The 20,865-nt window shown below is 51.2% G+C and overlaps 2 protein-coding genes across 5 annotated transcripts; one reads left to right on the top strand and one right to left on the bottom strand.

The window, feature by feature from the left end:
• The first annotated feature begins 1,843 nt into the window (after positions 1 to 1,843).
• On the top strand, positions 1,844 to 3,602 carry MPG (N-methylpurine DNA glycosylase). Its single transcript, XM_032230496.1, has 3 exons — positions 1,844 to 2,547; positions 2,749 to 2,953; positions 3,106 to 3,602. The coding sequence occupies exons 1-3, from the start codon at positions 2,446 to 2,448 to the stop codon at positions 3,498 to 3,500; spliced, it is 702 nt and encodes a 233-aa protein (XP_032086387.1). The 5' UTR covers positions 1,844 to 2,445; the 3' UTR covers positions 3,501 to 3,602.
• Positions 3,548 to 19,356, bottom strand: NPRL3 (NPR3 like, GATOR1 complex subunit). 4 transcript variants are annotated; one of them, XM_032230481.1, is made up of 14 exons: positions 18,677 to 19,356; positions 15,722 to 15,791; positions 14,629 to 14,667; positions 12,091 to 12,220; positions 10,553 to 10,627; positions 9,433 to 9,586; positions 8,950 to 9,031; positions 7,834 to 7,971; positions 6,843 to 6,999; positions 6,145 to 6,251; positions 5,847 to 5,976; positions 5,525 to 5,741; positions 4,519 to 4,711; positions 3,548 to 4,278 (listed from the first exon to the last, which is right to left on the bottom strand). In XM_032230481.1, the coding sequence occupies exons 1-14, from the start codon at positions 18,834 to 18,836 to the stop codon at positions 4,113 to 4,115; spliced, it is 1,818 nt and encodes a 605-aa protein (XP_032086372.1). In that variant the 5' UTR covers positions 18,837 to 19,356; the 3' UTR covers positions 3,548 to 4,112. The 4 variants fall into 4 exon arrangements, with proteins under 4 accessions (XP_032086372.1, XP_032086374.1, XP_032086373.1 ...); XM_032230483.1 differs by having other exon boundaries at positions 18,595 to 18,798; XM_032230482.1 differs by lacking the exon at positions 14,629 to 14,667.
• Positions 19,357 to 20,865: the final 1,509 nt, after the last annotated feature.

The following is a 20,865-nucleotide window of genomic DNA, read 5'->3' as shown; positions in this document are numbered from 1 at the left end:
GAGAAGGCCACCCAACAATGCCCCCATTGTAGGCCCCACACTGTCCCTGAAGGATGTTTGTGTGTCTCCATCCCCAAGGGGGGCAGCACCAGCCTTTCTGCCCCTGCTCCTCCCCAAATGCTGAGTGCTGGGCTTTGGTGACACTTCATGGCCTCGGAGAGGAAGAAGGCTGCCAACTCTGCCACTCCCCAGGGCCAGCTGGGCACCCAAGGATCCTGTAGCCCTCCGCTTCTGCCGCTTGTCAAGCAGCCAAGAGGGGCAGAAGGCCTCGCCATTTTTTGTAAGGCGGCAGTGAGGTCCGAAGCGAGAGGGGGGAGAGCTGGGGGCAAAGGACTCACACCTATAGGCCTCCCCAGTGTCCCACCCTTCCCTCTGGGGGAAGAAGCAAGATGCAATGTTCCAAGGAGGGCAAAAAAAGAAAAGGAAATTTGGCAGTTGATATCAACACCGTTCCCTACACTGCACAATACTTTTCTCAGGAAAGCCTGAATAGTTTATTGAGAAATGGCCAACTTAGGGCACTCCTGCAGTTTTGCATCCTGCAAAGTCTGGAATTGAAAAACCGAGTGAAACCTTGCTCTCCTCCGGCTGAATTAGCCCCACCACCCACTGAGCCAAGCCACGTCTGGTATGTTTTCATTTAAAGGTTTCTGACAGTCCATCCTGCCATTTGCATGCTTAAGGTTTGCTACCACTTCAGATTATTGGTTAGTATTTGATAAATTCATTTTGCAACTCCAGCCTGGCTGTAAATTGTATATGCCTGAATATCTCCCAACCATTCCAGAATGCTTCTAAAGACAAAGGGAGCAATGGGTGACCAGCCAAACTATCCCAGGTAAAATAACATCATCAGTCCCCTTCCTCCCCCTTTGAGAATAGCTGGGAATTCCTTGGCAGCCAGCAAGGCTAGCCATGAGGCTGCATCCCGTTCTATTTCTTGCAGCAGGAGACATGGAATCTGGCGGGTTCCTGGCAGAAGCCATTTTTAGACAAGAATATCAATAACACCAAGCAGCTTCTCGCACCAATGGCAGAGGTTGAGCCTCGGAGAGCAGGTCTGAGCTGCAACAGGGATGGGCCCTCTCTGTGCAATCAGCCCACCCCATCAGGTTTTTGGCCTACAGCTTCCTCTCCAGCTGCTCCTGGCTAAGAGCAAACATCCTTAATCCTGAGCTGGCGCAGTTCTTGGGTCTGCAAAGGGAAACATTCCTGCAAGTGTCCTGTTAAATGCTGTGATACAATCCATTTGGACGCACAAATCCCAGCCACTGTGCCGCCACCTGGATGAAGAGGTTCTTTGTCCAAGGATGACCAGGGACGGAGGGCAGTTTTGGGGACATGGAATAGCTTAGCCTGGGTAGGAAGAGTTCCCCCACCCCCAGATGTTCAAATACGGCTAGGATCTTCTAACAGGAGTTATATTTAGCCCCCCTCCATGTCTTCCAACTTAAACTGTCAGGCTCGGCAACAGCTGCTACTCTTCAGGGCTTTGAAAAAGCAGGCAGGCCTTTCTTTCCACGTTTGCTTCAGCTATTTCTGAGTCGTCGGGTGGCCCAGCTCCCTCCTTTCTTTACAGCAGTCCTGGAAGAAGAAGAAACGGGTTTTGTACCTGGCGGTTCCTTCCAGCCATCCGATTTTCACAGCTGACCTTTGCAAATGAAGAGGGCAGAAGGGGAGCAGAAGAGCTGCCTGGTGCAGCTGGCTGGGGAGATGGCATGCCCGCTCCTAACAAGGCTCTCCTAAGCGCAAACCCAGAGTGGCTGCTGCCCTGCCAGGGAAAGCCGGGGGGGGGGGGGAGCTCCCCACGTGATTAAGGGGGGGCTTCTTGTGCTGGCAGCTGCTGGGTGGATTTTGCCTTGGCTGGGAGACTAGTTGGCAGACAAAGCGGTGGGATTCCGGGTGGGGAGTACGACGATTCCACCCTCGGGAGAAACTTGTGCCCAGAGAGCCTCCGCATCCAGCTGCTGGGAGGAGCCTCACTGCAGGTTCCGTCATTTTCTGAGCTGACCCAGGCCGCTTAACCGGGGCCCGGCAGCCGCAGCTGGATTCACGGGCACATGCGGCTGAGGGGAGCCGGGGAAGCCTGGGTGCTTGGACCCCGCCGCGTGGCTTCAGAATACGCGGCGACTCTGCGGCTTCTTAGGCAACTGCCAGGGCGGCTGCTTCGGATGAAAGTGGGGCAAGAGCCCCCTCCGGCGCTCCGCCCTCGGCGGGAGGCTGTCGCCCGGCGTCTTCCTTGGAGAGAAAGCCCCAACCGCCCCCCTCGGACTTCCGGACGCGTCGAAGGAAGCGGCGGGACGGGGCGGCACTGGCTCCCGCACGCCCGGGCGAGTCCTTCCGGCGTTGGCCGGCTCCAACCGGCCGCCTCCCACGACGCCCCAGTTTGCGCGAGGGTCTCCCTGGGAAGAGCGCGGGGGGAGCCTCGCCTCCCAGCCAGCAGCCATGGCCGCCGCGCCGAGGCCGCTTCAAACCGAGGCGGCCCGCCTGGGCGCCGCCTACTTCGACCAGCCCTGCATCTCCCTGGCTAAAGCCCTGCTCGGACAGGTGAGCTCGGCGGAGGGGCGATAGGCGGTTGCAAGGGCGGCCCTAGACGGCCTGGTCAGCGCGGGCGGCTGCTCTCCAGGAAGCGGGCTGCCCGCCTGGCTCTCCCGCCAGGTGGAAGGGCCTCGTGCGGGCCCTGGGGGGGGGGGGCACAGGGGCGGGGAGCCGGCTGACCTCCGGCAGTCTCGCCCGACCACGTTCCAGGTTCTGGTTCGGAAACTGCCCGACGGGCGCGAGCTGTGGGGGCGGATCGTTGAAACCGAAGCCTATTTGGGAGGGGAGGACACCGCTTCGCACTCCCGGGGCGGTCGACGGACCGCCAGGAACGCAGCGATGTTCATGCGACCCGGCACGCTGTACGTGTACCAGATCTACGGGATCTACTTCTGCATGAACGTCTCTAGCCAAGGTAAGCAGGCGCCCCCCCCCCCACTCCCCCTTGGGTCAGGGCGAGTCCTGGGATGAAACTGTTCTGCCCATTGAGTCTCCCCCCCCTTTCCTCCCCCCCTTCCAGTCTGCATTGCCTTTGAAGCCCCCCTGCTTCTCCCTCCTCCTGCCCAGGGGAAGGGGCTGCCGTCCTCCTCCGTTCCCTGGAACCCCTGCGGGGGCTGGAGACCATGCGAGAACTGCGCCTGGCCCGCCAGCAGAAAGCCCCGGCCCGCCTTCTCAAGGACTGGCAGCTGTGCAACGGGCCCTCCAAACTCTGCCAGGCCCTGGCCATCGACCGGAGCTTTGACCAGCAGGACCTGGGCTGCAACCCCTCCCTGTGGCTGGAGCCTGGCCTGGAAGCTTCTGGAGACCAGGTCCCCATCTGCGTCCCCCGAATTGGCATCAGTGGGGAGTGGGCCCAGAAGCCTTTGCGCTTCTACCTCCAGGGCAACAAGTGTGTGAGCGTCATTGACAAAAACGCCGAGGGGAAACGGCCACGTGGGGCCGTGGCAGAGAAATGTCTTTAGCTTGCCGCACGAAGCGGGCATGAACACAGATGATGCCAACAAAGGACTAGAAGGGCCGTTTCAGATTTATGTATGTAAATAAACATGTTTTGCTCTCTTCCAGTGGAGCCAAATGCCCAGTGCAATCAGCAAGAAGGGAAGTGCACGGCCCCAGGCCCTCTTTACTAGAACAGCCCCCTCCTCACCCAGGACAATTGAGCTGGCAGTGCCAGAATGGGTAGGGCTTAAGCAGACAGACACGCCCTTCAATGTCTCAATTCGTAGGGGGCAGGGTGGGTGGGCTGTGAACCCACTGCTTCACCTGTGGCAGAAGTCCTTGGGCTCATCCCTGGGTCTCCGTACTCTTCCTGCTTTCAAAAGTCAAAGAACAGCTTCTTTCCCGCCTCCACAATTTGGGGTAGGAAGCCCACACTCTGCTGAGCCCCATCCCTGAAAGCCCTCCTTCCCTCCAAAGAAGGCTGCAGCTCCCAAGGGGACAGAGTGCAAAACCGCCAGAAAGCGACCCTGGGAAGGGCGTTCCTGTAGTGTCCAACAGGAGGCGCTTCCTCAGGCCCGGGAGCAGCATCTGGCCTCCATCCGGGTCCTTCCTGGCTCCAAGCAAGCTTCCTCTCCTCATTTATGGAGGGACTGAAAGACCGAGATGACAGGGTCCTCGTGGTTCGTCACCACCAGCACGCTACGGAACTTGTCAAAGAGCATGAGCAGATGGGAGCGGCGCATGTTTTCGTTGTACATGATCTCCTCCAAGTGATGCCGTCCACGGAAATAGTGCAGCAGCCTGCAAAGGGGGGGGGGGGAGGCGTGTTTCTGCCCTGCAGCCACAGCAAATGGCTACCCACTCATTGTGGCCCAAGGCCTGAGATGCTTGCTCCTCCCCAGGGGCCCACCCAGGAGGGGCAGGCTTGGCCCTGCTGTCCAAACATGAAGCTTCCCCCTGGGGCTTCGTGAAAACTGTAGAGAGTCTCGGCCAATGGCACCACTCCTGGACAGCAGCCCTAAAGAGCAGCCCTTCCGCTACCTGGCAAACATGCGCAGATCGTCTGGATTGTGAGCTGCAGGGACACTGAGAATGGCTTCGCGCTCGTGTTCCGAGAGGCTGGTCAGGAGGTTCTCCGTCATGCGTTTGTTCACGGGAGACTCCCCCCCAGGCAACAGCTCTGCACTAGAGTTGTCCATGCTGGGACTCGTCAGGGTCATGTCGTCACTGCTAGCTGTGAATAAACAAGCGTGTGAGCCCCCACCCTACCCCCTTGCCCTGGAAAGCAGCCCCTTTGCAAAAAGGAAGGCCTCCGTGGGGGAAGAGAGGCGATGGGGTCCCCATGACGACAGCCGCCACCTTTTCCTGATGGGAAGACAGACGCAACAACGGGACTGAAGGGGAAGACAGCTTTCAAAAAACTGTTGGTCAAGCCCTCCTCCACTAGCGATAGCATTTAGACTTCTATACCTTTGTGTAGAGCTTTGCAGCCTCCCTAAGAGGTTTACAGAGTCAGCCTTTTGCCCCAGCAATCTGGGTCCTCATTTTACCAGGAAGATGGAAGGCTGAGTCAACCTTCAGCCAGTCAGGATCCAACTCCTGGCAGTGAGCAAAGTCAACTGCATTCTAACCACTGCGCCACCATGGCTTTTCAGAGCCGGAAAATACTATTCCAATCCCTCCGTCTCTCTCTCTCTCACCCACCCACCCACAGACACACAATTCCATCATACTGCCCTTTAGAAATAAGCAGAAAAGAAGAGATTATCATGATATGAGCCCAACTTGGCTATTTGTGAAACTAAACTCCATTAGGCATGAAATAGGGCTGAGGGTCTTTGGGCCACTCCCTCTCTAAGCTCAACTTCCTCAGGGTTGTTGTGAGGACAATAGAAGGAAGGAGTATCAAGTATGTTCACCAGCTTGGCCTCCCTTTCATCCATCCATCTAATCATCTTCCTCTTCCTCGCTGTATAGGACTTGAAACCCAGAAGTCAACCACTGTTCTGGCTGGGCTGAGCTCTGGGGAAAAGAGGCTGCCACTTACTGGGAGAACCAAAACTGAGTGCGCTAGGAGTGCTGAGGCTTCGGCCCCCAACTCGGGCTGGAAAGGACAGCTCTTCTACTCTGGTGCGAAAACCCTCCTCTTCTTCCTCCTCCTCCTCCTCCTCCTCCTTTGGGGGAACCATTAGGCAGGCGTAGCTGTGCAGCTGAATGAGAAGCCGATGCTGGAGCATCCAGGCCACCATCCGGATGAGATGCGTCTGGGAAAGAAGGAGAGACCATCAGAGCGGCCTAAAATCTTGGCCGTTAAAGCATCTTGACCACCTTGAGGGTTGGGGCAGGGAGGACGAGGAGCTGGAACTTGCCTCCTGAATCGCTGGAGCAAGAGGGTCCTTGAGCTCAGACAGAGAAACTGGCCAGGAGAACTTGGACAGAACTGCGGGCAGGTCCTGGCCTGGAAACTGAGAGGAGAACTCCTCTGCCAGAGGGGAATAACTGCAGAAGGGAAGGGAAAGGGAGGGGGTGAGCAGGCCGTCCTCCTACATTGTTCCTGCCTGGCCTCTGGGTGCCCCAGGTCTACCTCATCAGCACCTGTGAAGCCCAGGAGACGGGAACAGACACACAGCCACCCCTGCAGCAGAAAGAACAAGCTGAGCCACTCACAGGCAGACGTTGGCATTGGGGGACAGCATGTAGACATTGTTCTCACACAGCGGATAGACCATGAGGGCCTTGCCCCAGTAGACCAGATGGGCAGCCAGCTGAAAGACCTGCCAAGAAAGAGAAAGCAGCTGTTGGGGCAATTCAGCAGCCCCTCCGGGCTGGGCTGGACCAGGGTGGCACCGAGCTCCCTCTCCAAGGAGAACAGCTACGTACTATTCTGCTTATGCAGATCCCATGAGGAAAACACACAGAGGCCTACTGGCGGCCAAAGGAGGAAGCGCCCGTTCCCCTGCTGCGGGTTGAGACCAGGGGTACAGCTTTCATCTATCGCGAGGGCCCCCGAATCCCAGCTGGTGGGAAGCAGGGGGAGGTGAGATTCACTGCCCTCGAGCTCAGCCTGTGGATGCAATAAGGGGAGGTGACCCATTCAGATCCCACAGGGCCTGATGCAGCTGGCTGGCTCTTCCGGTCCTCTTGGGAAGGTACAAGCAGGCAGAAGGATGTGCTGCTCCTATTACAAAGGTGGGCTCTAAGGCCTCAGTTGTTGCACTGGAAAAGATCCCCCCACACACACACACAAGTTTCCTTTTTCCTGGGAGTTCTCACTGTCTATTTGGGGGTCAACTCGGCTCCTGTGTTTTGGAAGAGAAGGTCCACCTGTGGTAATCAAAAGGCTTTGGAGCCCGCTCTGAGCTCACCTGGAGCAAGGCCAGGTCTGCATCCTGAGCGAGCTGCTGAAGGTTCTTCACCGCAGAGGCCGTTTTGATCACTCGCACTAGGGCAGGGGAGCAATCCAGGGGCAGTTCGCTGAGGAGGGACTTCTCATCTTTAAGCAGCAATAAGGCATGGTAAGGCCTGCAGAGAGATGGCAAAACAGGGGGGGGGGGGGTTAGGATAACCTATAGTGGCTGGGGAAAAGCAGCAGCTGCTGGATTATTTTGTACAATTTCTCTATTACACAAGACTTAAGACAGGTGCAAAAACCTTGGTGTGACAGAAGTGGTGACTGATTCCTCAAAAACCAGAGCAACTGAATGTGTATTGTGAGAAAAGTGATTTTCATAGGATTTATGAAAAATCACAATACCTTCAGGAGTAAGATGGGAGGCCCGTACATTTTATAAATAAATAGATATACAAATAAATGAATAAATAAATAAAAAACAGTTCTTCAGGTGAACTAGACTGAGACCCTCCCTTATACCGCACAGGGTGAACATCATACAATCCTGTTTGGCAGAAATCCTGGGTGTGAGTTTGGTGAATGAGTAGCTAAGTATTGGTAGATGAGGTAACAAGACTGGGGTTCAGACTAAGCATGTGAGATGCATGACGTGAAAACATTTTGAGCACTGCCATAAGTAAGTGTACTGGGATGATGCAGGCACAACTAAGGAGCTTGTGATCGAAGAACAAAATGCTTCCTAAAGATTTATCTTTGGGCTTGCAAATCATGAGAGAATCGTGGAGAGAGAAGGGGCAGACGAGGAGGCCATGAATTCTCAGGTCCTGCTTCCAACTATTCATCTTTCAAAGCTCCGAACCTTCTCGCCCACAGACACACATTTTCAGCTCCCAGGCAGGCTTAGCCTCATCTATATCCCAAGAGGCCTGACTGACGGAGAGAAACGATTCTAAACCAAATTGCATATAAATAATCAATGTATTAGCAATAAAACCCTGTCTCACCGAATAGCCTTCAAGCTTCTTTCAATGGCTTCTGGAGGGATGAAACTGGATGCCACATCATGGATTTTATGAGGCAGGCAGAAACTCACTTCCAGCCAGTTGTTGATCTGTAGTTGGACCAACCCTGTTGTGCACAGACTGAGAGGAACACCGGGAGGTTCAGGAACCGGCCTTTTTGCAAAACGTTCTCCAAGGTCCCCTCCAGCCTTTTGCCTTCCGCAATTCTTCAGATTCAATCATGACTCAATAATACAGTATTCTTTCGCATAGATACAGGCACTGCCACCTGCTGCCCACCAAGAAGCTATGCAAGTCAAATGCTAGCAAGCGGCTCCTTGCTCAGCCCAGAGGAAGGCTGCTTGCCCACCAGGTGGAGCTGAGCAGCTGTCTCAGAGTGGCATCTGGCTGACCTCCCCGGGAAGGCTTTACCTTTGCCTCCTGTGCTCTGCTGTTGGGCACCAGAAACGAGGGAAAGCGACAGGCGAGAGGGGCGGGGCTAGCCTGAAACCAGCCCAGGAAGGGGAACTATGGGGCTCCCGGGGCCTCTCGGCGTGAGTCGGTGGGTGGGAGACGAGAGTGTGGGGCCTCCAAAGAGCTTGCAGAGCCTCAAAGGGAAGAGAGAGCCTGGCCTGCTGTGCGAGAAGCAGAGGAGCCAGAAGGGACTTCAGCTTCTAAATGGATAGTGACGGTTTTCAAAAAGAAAGCAGCCAGTTAGGTTTAGATAACTATGAGAAGATGAATTGATCTCTCTTCTTTAATCTCCCAATTCTAAACCGAGGGGTTTCACATAAGCCTTGCCCCAGTGGAGAATAAAAGAGATGGGGAAGTCAGCTGAACACCCAAGATCCTGAAAGTTTCGTTCCAATTGCCTTGTGTGTTGAGGGGCGGGGGGGGGGGGGGGAGCTGCAGAATCAGACTCTGCACCTCCATAACTGTCTTGCAGTGAGTTCCCTCCCCCCCCCCCCCGGGCTCCCCAACTTTGGGATGAGGCTGTCCTCTCCTCACCAAGGCCTGTGGCTCCGTAAGGAAGCGGCTGGGGTGACCTCTGGAGACCACAACCTTCCAAGAACTGCTGACGGGGGAGGGCGGGGGTGGCAAGGGTATTATTGTTATTACCTGTCGTAAGCCTCTTTAAGGTCTCTGGCCAGCTTGCACTTGGGAAGGATGTGAGGGAAGGGCGACTGAGGCCCATCCCTTGCTGTAGAGGGAAAAAGTACTTTTGGAGCAGCTGACGCTCCGGAGGACCCAACCTCTGCCCCTCCCCCCGCTCTTCCCAACCCTTCCTTCCTGGGACATTCTTCCTGATCCCGGACTTTATTACTGATCTAATTAATTAATCAAATGTGTAGAGCTGCCCATCTCACAAAGACATGCTACTTTGTGTCATCCTGGCTAACAGCTCCATCCATTGGCTGCATAGGAAACGGCAGCCGGTCCAGCCTGGGCCATTGCGGAGGTCAAGGGAGGGGGAACAAAACAGCCTTCCTTCGACACCGGCTCTCAGCTCAGGAGTTCAGGCCAGCAACCGTCCCCTGCAGGAACCACGTCCTCGAAAGTGGCCTCCCAAGTGGACGAGACCATAGACTGCTTGGAACTTACTTTCTGACATGGCTGAAACTTCATCTTGAATGGCCAGAATGAGTTTGGCCTCCCTGGTCAGATACTGGCAGCGTCTCTCTTCATGCTGAAGCACAATGGCGATTCGCCGGGAGAGGTTATGCAGGCAGCTGATCACGGAGGGGTCCGCAGTGGCCTGCAGGCAGAAGCAGAAACCATCCATCAAGGGTGGCCTGGAGGAAGGCAGCGGCGGCATCCACCTGGGACCAACCCAGCCCCTTTCCCCCCTCCGGCCACCCAGCAGCAGCAGGCTGCCTCCCACTGAAAGCATCAGGATGATAAGAACTGCTCCCACAAAATGTGTGACTCAGTGGGAGCCTCCCTTCAGCTGCTCTTATTTGGAGGGATTCTTCCTCCAGCATCTTCCTGTGGCCTCCCCCCGAGCCCAAAGAGTCCCTTCCCATCTAGAGGTGTCCTAACGGGAGGACAGCGGGGCAGGCTCACCGCCCTGGAGCAAACCCTCCTCCAACACCTCAGTCTGAGCCCTGCGTAGCCTTTGGCTAGAATAGGTGACATGAGAACCTGATGAAGCACCAACCCTGGAAACTCTCCGCCATATATCATGCACAAGTGACCACCATGCGTAGCCCAGAGAGGCTGCTTAAACCACTCTGAGCCAGGAGTCCAGCTGTTATCAGCCACACCCAGTTAAACAAGTGGGGCCTCAGAGACTTGGTAGCCAAAGTGGACAAACCAGCTGTTTAAGGCCTGTTAAGGAGATGGAAGGCAGGCCAGTGATAACGTGGCCACCCAAAGTCACAAACTATGACTCGGCACTATACAATGAGCCACATTTCTGCTGAGTCACAGCAGGGGGCTAAATTTCAAGCTTCACTGCAACTGCCTCCCTGTTGATAACAGCTTGGGCCTTTGCCTCTCCAGCTGCCACTAGCAGATGGGCCCCACCCTGGAGCTGGAGTGCTACGCGGAGCCCCAAAGCCGTAAGTCCTGAGAGAGGTCCAGGCCAGCCAAGGCAGGGGAAGATTGCTGCCTTTGCCAAATGAAGTCAAAGAGATGACCAAGAACACCTGAGCCAAGCGAGGGCTCTGCAGCTGGTTGTCTCCCATCAGGTCCAGTAGCATTACTCCCCAGGCAGTCTTACCCGTAAAGCAAACACCACGTTGAAGAGAATCATGGTGGGCATTTCCCTCTTTGGAGAAGGATCTGTCTTTGACACCTGTACAGCAGAAGAGGACACTTAGTATAAGTGTTTATTGTCGTAGTACTTAAATACAATGGTCAGGGAGTGTAAAAGCAAGCAGATCCAGGACGGGTGGTTGGGTGAGGCAGTACATAAAAAGCAGATTTGTTCTTGGTATGTTGAGGTCTGGGGAAGGAGTCCCCTCTCTTGGCTTCAGTGAGGTCGCCTGGCCTGGAGGCCACATGTTTAAGAAGAGCATATTCAGGTTAAGGAGACCAAAGTGAGGAAGCCTCTGAAAAAGAAACTTTGCAAGGGCTGGAAGGAAAAGGGCAGGAGCTGAAATCATCCAATGGCTGAAGGAAGGACGCTGCACGGGATACACACCAAACCTTTTTCCTTCCAGCCGTGTGGCATTCAAACAGCCTGACTTGGGGAGGCTGCACACCTGCACAAGGAGCTATATTACAACAGGGAGGCAGCCGAGTGGCTCTGTTTAGGCAGAGACTGGGAACGGAGGCTTAGGTGGGGGAATAATTCTCCAGCCGTGGCATTCCTCAATCAGCAGGGATCCTAAGGGCACCACATGGCTTACAGACTCAAACAGCACACCCCACAATTGTGTCCACCTTTCTGTGAATAAACACGGAATAAACGTGAATAAACATAAGTTAACTTGGGGGGTGGCGAGGAGCTGTCTCCCAGGGTGTTGCGCCCATCTTCACTAGCAACTCTGGAATGAATGGCAGGGCAGCTCTTGTCCCTCCAGAAGGATGTTCAAGAGATGACAAGAGGAACCTCAGCAAAAGGCCTGGTTAATGGGTTAACCCCATTCCTTGGATTCACACAGTACATTAAACAATGAACTAACCAAACAGAATAAACCAGAAAAAACAACCCATTAAAATATTTGCAATTGCATCTGCTAAATCTTCTATGGATCTAGTTATGTGTGCCGCCGCGTCAACACCAACCATGTTTAGAAATACAACTGCCATTCCTAGGGGAGATTCAAAAGTTAAGTAGCTGGTGCCCGTTAAAATTTGGGCCGATTCTTATTCAGTACAAACTCCCAATATCTCATTTTACAGTGGAGAGGAAAAATCTTCACAGGGAAGAATGGCCACAAAAAGAGCTGAAAACTGTATATATTGTGATTGGACAGAAGGATAGGCCATCTATTAAGTAGGCTAATAGTTCATGGTTGAGACTAGCTGTATACAATGTGAATGTATGGTCACTTCGACTGTGCGGTACTGCATTGTTTTAAACGTAAAAATAATAAAAATACATTTAAAAAAAAGAGAAGAGCTGAAATGGACTCTTTCTAGTACCAGCTCCAGCCAGGCATATGGGGAGCCGAGTCTGGGTTTGAGATCCTAGCCACTGGATTCTGCAGGTAGCTCCATGCCGAGAAAGAGGCAAGGGTAGAAATTCAGCAATAATTGAGAGGAGCCTCTAGGTTCCAGCTCTTGCAAAGGTGTTCTGGATCTGTGACATACCTGGCCAAAGGCATGCTGCAACAGAGTTGGGTGCCCAACAAAACGAATGTTATCGATCTTCAGCTCAAACTTTTTGCCACACATGTCCGATTTAGTAGCCAGAATTGTTGCCAGAATGACATCCGAAAACCTTCAAAGCATAAGAGAAACAGGTATGACTGTGGTTATGGCGACCTAAAGACATCCCAAAGCCAGGTACCACTTTTATTCAACTTTAAATATTATTCTATAAGCATTCTAAATAGATAAACACTGGGACCCATTTGAATGCCATTAATTTGTCCAAATTGTGTATTTAGAATCATCAGAATTACTGAAAGGAAGGCATCGCAGCCAACAGTGGGACAGTCATGCAACTCTCAGAAAGAAGCGGGGAGGTTAGGAAGGGCCGCTTCTGCTGGGGGGTCTAAGCAGAGAAGTTGCAGCAGTTGAAGCAGATTCCCAAGTACAGGCTGTCCCTGAGCTGGGCTGTGAAGGCTCCCGAAGTCAAGGAGGAATTCCTGCTCAGAACAGCAGAAACATTTCTCTCCCCTATTCCCGTCCTCTGTTTGCTCCGGAAGCTGCTGTCCTGGAGCCTCTTGTCTCTGCATGATCTAAAGTTTTCCTGCTCTATGGGGAAAGAGGGAACCTCTTCCAAAGGGCCCCAGAGGACCCAACTGGGTAAGCCAAAGAGATGAAAGGCATCCAACATGGAGGCCTGCAGGCTCTGCCAGGATCACAGGTCTCAGAGCACCTGCAACGCCAGGCTGTCTGCAGCTGACTCAAGCTTTAAAGGACTGGTGACAATGGAATTGCAGTCCTCGGGAGAGAAATCCGCCTTCTAGCTCTGAGCTTGCTTCTGGGTTTTCACATTCAAGCCTCTAGCCACAACTCCCCCTCCCCCCCCCCCGCCCCACTGTTGGTCAGGGGAAGCTGCTATACAAAAGGCTTCTCCCCCAGGACTACAGAGAGAGGCGGCATCCATCGTTCTGCTGTGAGGGCTGCAGCCCAGAGAGTTATCAGCTTATCAGCCCTCCCAGAAGGCAGCAGCAGTCAAGGCAGAATCGTGGCTTTGCAATCTTTTCCACCAGAGACCTGGCAATTGGAGTTTGAACTCTTATTTGAATTAAGACCAAAAGTAGTTCTGCAAGATGTTCTCCTCCAGACCGAATGGAAATCCCAATGGTTCTCTATGTGGGGAAAATGGAATTAAAAAATCAAATTCGTGAAACTGTCCCTACCCAGTCTAAATTCCAAAACTTTGTTCTTGAAAAAGTGGAGCTACCTGGCAAGTTTCCCCATCTCCCTGTCTTCTCCTGAAGGTTACACCCTGCCTGTTTGATTTTAGCCAAGCACACTGGGTGGAATTAAGCAGCCGTGAGCGTTTCTTTGGAGGACCAGCTTCCCAGAGGCAATTTTGTGGAGCTCATTGGTTTGTTAAGGGCCTCTGGGATATTGCTGCAAAAAAAGTGCTGGTTTTGACAATGTCTGGAGACCCATTTCAATAATGCTGCCACCTACCCCTATGTTCAATAGAAGAAGATACTTCCTACGCAAATAAATGTCCTCAGGGTAAATAACAAACTTAGCTGACCTTTTAGCAGCTTCTACTTCCACAATTAAAGAGAACTTCCCCTATGAATCCTTCAGGAGTTCCTACCTCTCTCTGTACGAAGGAGATTCAAAGCCTTTAGCTGCCCCGCTGCCTCTGATGCAGCTTCAGCTTTTCTTTTTGGCCCACTTTTTCTGGCCGCAGCTAAAGTGACGCTGAGTTTTAGGAAAAGATTTAAACCAGTACAAAACCACCCAATTAGGGCAAATACATAGTGGACAAAGGCCTGACCAACAATTTTGTTTCCTCCCTAAGCAGGGGGTTGGACTAGAAGACCTCCAAGATCCCTTCCAACTCTGTTATTCTATTCTACTCTTCATCCTATCCTATTCTTGCACTCCTCCTCATTCTAGTGTTACACTGACTAGAAATTCTAAAGCCTGTAATGTAATATGGTTAAGGAAGAACAGATTGGAAAAGAACATAATAGCTCGAATGTGGAGTGGCCTCAATATTTGTGGCATATTATTATTATTAGGATTATTACTCTGCATCCTAAAAACTAGAGAGGAGCCAACTATTAAATTCTACATCCAAATGCCTTGACAGCAGGCAAAAATGACATATTGCCTCTATGGTGCAAAAGCAGTCATAGTTGATTGCAAAGTGCAGGATGGTGCGCCAGTCTTAGCTTTGACCTCATACATTCCAATCGGTGGAGTGAGCTTCTTGGTCCCCTAATCCAGTCTTGTCTCCACGGAGGGTAGACAACACCCAGAGAGGAAACCCAAACCTGCTCTGCATGCAAAACACATGCGCTGCCACGTTACTGCAGTTCTCTTTCTAGACTGGCTCCTCCTTTAAATTCCTTACAAGTTCATCCATCTCATCTGCACTCCACTATCGTTCCATTCGTTTACAGCAAGGTCCAAGACAGAAATTAGAAACACAATACAAGAAGATGGTAAAAAAGAAAAGCCATTGGAGACAGATGAATTTGGTCTTACCCTGACACCACCTGCTCATCAGTGAGAGGACAGGGCTCTCTGAAAATAGGAACAGGGGCCATAAGCACCACTCAGAAACAAAACTGGAGAATCAACCAGACAAAAATCACACAAGGCGCACTATTCACACCCTTATAACATGGGAAAATGGAATCCTGCCAGTTTTCACAGTTACAAATAAATGATGTTTCTAAAGTAAAATGAAAACAATGAAACCCGTGTACATTGATGGCATAAGTGGGAAGGAAGGAAGAGACTTGGGTACCATGGGCTTCCAACAAAGAGACAGCAGAATAAGGGATGGGCAGGCAGGACAGAGCACGCAGGAATGTCTCAAGGCTGCTGGAATAAGAAATCTGGGCTCCAGGGACTCAGCAGGCCCTTCCTTCATGGCCACTGCTACTGTGCAAACCATTCAGGGCATTCCATGGTTTGGACTTATTTTCCCAAAACTGGTGCCATTTCTTCACCACCTGATCGTGCAGCTCCTTTCCTTTCAGGTCACAGAAAAGCCAGCTGCTTCCAACCTTTTATACTATGGAGACTCAATGGAGCATCTTTTTCTATTCCTTAATTCTACTGCAGCAGAAGAAACCTGTAAATTATAGCTGGCCACCACCTCAACAGTTCTGGACAACAGAGAAGGCAGTTCAGGACCAGAGTGGAACCTGCAACTGTTCTTGTAATCACAAACAAACCCCAGGCGCTTTGGTTCATACCAGCTAGCTAGGATGCAAGAGAAGGTCCAGCTTTCATGCAGTTTTTCTTGAAAATTCCCCAGCTTCAATTCCAGAGGCTGAATAAAGAGCCAGGGAAAGTCAGTGTCTCTTGGCAAATGGGAATTCTGGAGCTCCCCGCTCCTCCCAGCGGGTAAGTCCTACCAGCGGGTAAGAGTTGCCTCCTCCGATTGCTAACAGCAGAGGAGCAAAAGATCATTCACTGGGGTAACTGTGGCTATTAAACAGTACAAGAGTTGAATAGAACATTTTTATGTTTTCCTCAAAAACCCCTTCGCAAAAAGAATTGTGCTCAACTTTTCCAATCAACATGCCCGTGAATAGATCTGCCAAAAAAGAACCAAAGAAATACATACCTGGAATCTCCATCTGGATCTTCTACATTGTCACCAATACTGTTCACCGCATACCTACTTCTTGATGTTCCTAAAAAAATGGAGATATTACTCACTGTCCCATTCACACAGCACATTTTGCATGGTGTTGCAGGGGAGAGATGCAGCAGCATATTTTATGGGAATCCGAGCATCTTCCTCAGACAACTAACCCAGAGGCACGTTTTGTATAAACTACTGGTAACTATCTCAGTCAGCACATCACCTGGATCAAGCCTACCAGGTGGTTAACTGCCCTTCGTAAACTGAGATGAAGTACTAGGCCAAGCAAAAATCTGTTTGTTTGTTTGTTTTGGGGGGGGACAGAACTAGCAAAAGGGTAGATGAGGAAGTCGTCCCATATATTTTAAATTCCTTTCTCCTCACTGTAAGGAAAATATTCCAGGGGTATAATAGTCTGCCAAACTCATGAGACATAAAGATTGTCTTTTCACATTAAGCACAAAAGAAGCATTCTAGTGATCAATTAAGCTCACCCTTTCTATTTTTTCAGTTAATCACCATTGTTTGTTTATTTATTTAATATTTATTTATTCATTTTATATTGCTGCATATTCACCCATGGCAATTCAAGGCAGCTTACAGAATATAAAACCACATTTAAAACAATAAAAATAAAAAGAATCAAATACATTCACATAATAAAATCACAACACACACACCAGGCAACAGGACATCACACAAGCCATTTAATGGGCTCCATCCTGCTCTGGGATCCCCAGGCCAGCTGGCAGAACCAGGTCTTCAGCACCTTCCAGAAGAGTATTAGAGTGGGGACTGTTCCAACCTCTGAGGGAATGATGTTCCAGAGAGAGGGAGCCACCACGAAGAAGGCCCTTCTTCTGGGTCCCACCAGGTGTATATATATCTCCCTTGGGGATGGGACCCGCAGCATTCCCTGCCTCCCTGCTCTGGTGGGTTGGGCAGATGTGACCAGAAAGAGATGGTCCCCCAGGTAACCTGGTTATCTGAGCAACTAGTTACTTTCCCATCTTTCATTAATAAGTCATTGCCTGCCTATAAAGACAGCCAGGAAAACCATCCGATCTTTATTGTCACTGCACATGGTACAACGACATTAAATGCCGTCTTCAGTGTACATTATAACTTTAAAAATAAAAACACAAACACACATCTTTTACTTTCTAAATAATTGAAATCGAAAACCCGATATTGCACTATACCATAGAATTCAATATGGTTGCTACCCCAGGATAGAAGTTATTTTTCAACCTATTTGTCCTTGTTTTTATTATGCTGTACCGGCTGCCAGATGGTAATAGTTCAAAAAAATGGTGCTCAGGATGAGATGGATCTTTAAGAATGTTTTGAACTTTCTTGGAATATAGATTGGCGGAAGAGCAAGTGGAGGAAACTATGGTAATGTGGGCCAAGAATTTTGGTTACAGCACAGAACTGGATAAATGGCAGGACTTATGGGAGAGGAATAGAAAATTAATGTTAGCCACTGCATACAAAACACAGAATGTTTTATAGATGGCACCTCCCACCCACAAGTTTATCAAAAATGAATAAGAACCAATCACCACAGTATTGGAAATGTAATTCAGTGTTAGGATCTTTTTAGCATATGTGGTGATTATGTACAAAGGCTCAGGAATTTTGGCATCAAATAAGGACATGATTGGAAGAGATGCTAGACCAAAAAATAGACTTAAAACCAGAACTATTCCTACTAGGAATTACAAAAGAGAAATTACAAAAGAGAAATATAAGAAAAGATCGATATATTTAATGCTGCATGTTACAATCGTAGCAACATCGTTTTTTGCACAAAAATTGGAAAATAAAATTGGTGCAGAAATGGACAGGCTGACAGTAGAATTTAAAAATAAGGGTGAAATGTACCAATGGTTGGAAATGAGGAAAAGGAAGATTAGTAGAACGGAAATCGGACTATATTTAGACAAATAGACGAAAGGGATATGTTTGTAAGATCAAAGTAGCAGTATACGGAAAGGATGAATTGTATTTGTGATTAAGTCAAAATATGTATGGAAATGGCAAAGCCAGGAAGAGCACTCTGTGTCCTATGTTTTAAATGTGTATTTACATTAAAGATAATGTTTTGAACTTTCTTAAGGCAGAGGGAGCCATAAAGCTCTTCTTCCAGGGAGGGGAGAGGGCAACCCCCGTGATTCTCCGCAGCCCCTGTCCTCTCTGTGCAGCTGGCAAAGCAGACACAGGTGCAGCCGGTTCAAATGCTCCCCTTGGTGCAGCCGTTTCCCATTCAGACTCCTGGGGAGCCTCAGCTCCTATGATCTCTGCTGGGCCCTTTGGGCCAGGACTGCGATGTGAGCCCCCAGCTCAGCTCAGCTCTTTTATAGCACCGCCCAGAGACTTAAAACTGCCCACTGTCTCCACTCGGCCTCTGGAGACCCCTGAACGGATGAGGCCCCCAGGCGAACCCCTCACAGGGGAGGAAGCACCGACTCCAGCTGTGAGGCCAAGAGAAATCGGGCCCAAACGTCAACGGGGCCGCTTCCCTGTCTTCGGTCAGGAGGCGCCCAGAGGCGAAAGGCGGCGCCCCAGCCCACCTGCACAGGCGGAAGGTAACCGGGCCCAGCTGCCGGGGAAAAGGCAACGTTCAGGCCACGAGATGATCTGGGGGCGGCGGGGAGAGCTGCCGGGTCGGCAAAGGGGAGCCCGGCCGCTGGGTCGTCCGAGCGGGCGGGAAGGAAGCGGCCGGAGCGCGGCGAGACCGCCCGGCGGCGAAAGGGCGAGGGCGCCGGGTCACCATAGCAACGGCGGCGACGGCCAGAACTTCCGGGGCGGGGCGTCGGCCGCCTACCAGGCGCCCGCCAGTTCCTCACCGATCAGGGCGGCTGGGTTGCCGGGGCCCCGCTGGAAGGGGAAGCGGAAGAGCAGCTTGTTGCCTCGGCTGCCGGAGCTCACCAGGATGACGCTGACGGGGCTGGAGGTGTCTCCCATGCTGCTGCTGCTGCTGCTGCTGCTGCTCTCGCCCGCGCAGCCGCCTCACCGTAGAGTGGGAGCCGAAAGGAGAGAGGGCCCATCGCCCTTTGACACCCGGCCGCGGCGCCTGCGCGATCGTCATCTTCTGTTGGCCGCAGCCTGTCGTCACTTCCGTTTGTCTTCCGGTAGCGGGACGGGCTCCTTCAATTTGCCGCCTAGGCGAAGGTCGGGGATGATGGGCGCTCAAGTCCCACCGCTTCCCCTCGCCACCCCCGTGCTTGGCCGGGGCCTGGCTCACCAGCCGCGAAAGCCGCAGGGCACACCAGAGACCGGGGGAGCCCCTGCGGCGGAAGCCTGCCCGTAAGCTGGCGGCGCCTCGGCGAGGGAATCCGGGCGTGCACGGCGCCCCGCCTCGGCTTGGCAAGCGGATGATAAGGCCGTAGGGGCGCCCTGGCTTTGGAGAGATACGCCCGGGCGCCCGCCCACCTGTCTCCAAGCTGGGGCGGCGTGGCAGCGCCTTCCGAACGGAGGGCCAGAAGGAAGAGTTGGGAGAATAGGTGCTCTTTTCAAAACAGTAATTTAGCCCCAACTGACAGAAAAAAAGATTTTAAAAATACTACGTAACATTAAAAATAATAAATGCCCTATGGAAATTAATTACAAATAGAGCTCCCAAATGTTGATCAAATTAGCCCTTTTACTGAAAAAAAGCTATGCTAGATTATATTGCCGATCCTTCCAGTATTGTATCATTTCACCTGGTAAAAATCATCCAACTTTGCTTTACACATTTTTACCTACGGGAACCGACAAACTACGTATGCAGCGTACTAGGAAAGAAGTTCAATGTCACTTATCTGATTGCCACTCTTTTTTTTTTTACCATGTTTTGGGAGTTTCGGAGTTCCTTGGTTAGTCAAAGCAGTTTGGTGGGGAGGAGCACAACAATAAAATGAGAAAAGGGCAAAAGGTATTCCCATATATCTGCCCAGAATTTCAGATTCTGCCTTTTTGTGCTGAAAGCAATAATGCTTGGCTGGAGCCTCCTTCTATGTGCTTGCTAACTACAAGTGTAAAAATATGTTACTAAGTTAGGAGGAGAGACTACCAGCAGAACAGTTCAAATTATCCCAACCAAAAGGTTTCTTGGAAGTTGAGAGTCACAGAGATTTATATTCCTGCACACCTGACATCCTCTAAAGTATAGGAGGCTGAATGCAGCCTTTTACTTGGAACCTAAATTGTTTGGCTTCACTGGTATTTAGTCAACAGAATGGGACTTCCCAGCACATTTTTATTTGTTTCTTTGCTTTGTTATCTGTTCCTAGTGTCTTCACATCCCAATTTCCATAGTGCTGCAGGGAAGCCTCTGCTTTTACACACACAACACACACACACACACACACACTTATCCCAAATACTCAAGCAGAATCCAAGGTTAGCATGACAAATTAACTTCCCGTTAAATGTGAGAAATGTAATGGCCTTTCTCAAGATGCAGTCCTGCAAAGCATTGAGGTTACGTGGCCACAAAATTTCTCGGGTTAACCAATGCAATTGGGCTGGGTCTTTGTGTCAGCCACGCCCGGTACGAGACAAGTCTTGGTGTTTTCCATTGTCGGGAAAAGAGCAGGAAGGCCCTGTGGAGGATTTTTGCGCACACGCATGCACGCACACACACACAATTTCCTATGGACCAGGGAAAAAGACATCCAAGAGGCAGCAGCCTCATCCTGGTTTGCCCTCACTAATGTCTGCCTTCTAGTAGAAGATGTGGTTCTTCTGCATGTCTTGGCAGCTCTTTTTCATTATCCTGGAAGGAAGAAAAAGTGAGAGCCAGTTTGATGTAGTTGGGGTGCTGGCCTAGAAACCAGGAGACTGAATCTGTAGCGATTCTCAGAACCAAAGAAGCTTCTTGGATGAGAAGCGAAACATCTTCAAAGAAAAAACCAGTTTCCTCCTAAAAAAGCACCTTCAGTACAGGAGACCGTGAATTCTAGACCCTACTTAAGGCATGAAAACCAGTTGTTGATTTTAGGCCAGTCCCTTGCACTCAGCCCAACCCACCTCATAGGGTTGTTGGGAAAATAGGAGGAGGGAGGAATATTAGGTATGTTTGCCACTTGAAGTCATTTAAGCAATAGCAGTAGACTTATATACCGCTTCATAGG

The sequence above is a fragment of the Thamnophis elegans genome, chromosome 14 (assembly GCF_009769535.1).
Source record: "Thamnophis elegans isolate rThaEle1 chromosome 14, rThaEle1.pri, whole genome shotgun sequence".
NCBI classification, from domain to species: Eukaryota; Metazoa; Chordata; class Lepidosauria; order Squamata; family Colubridae; genus Thamnophis; species Thamnophis elegans.
This window is presented reverse-complemented; position numbering and strand designations above follow the sequence as displayed.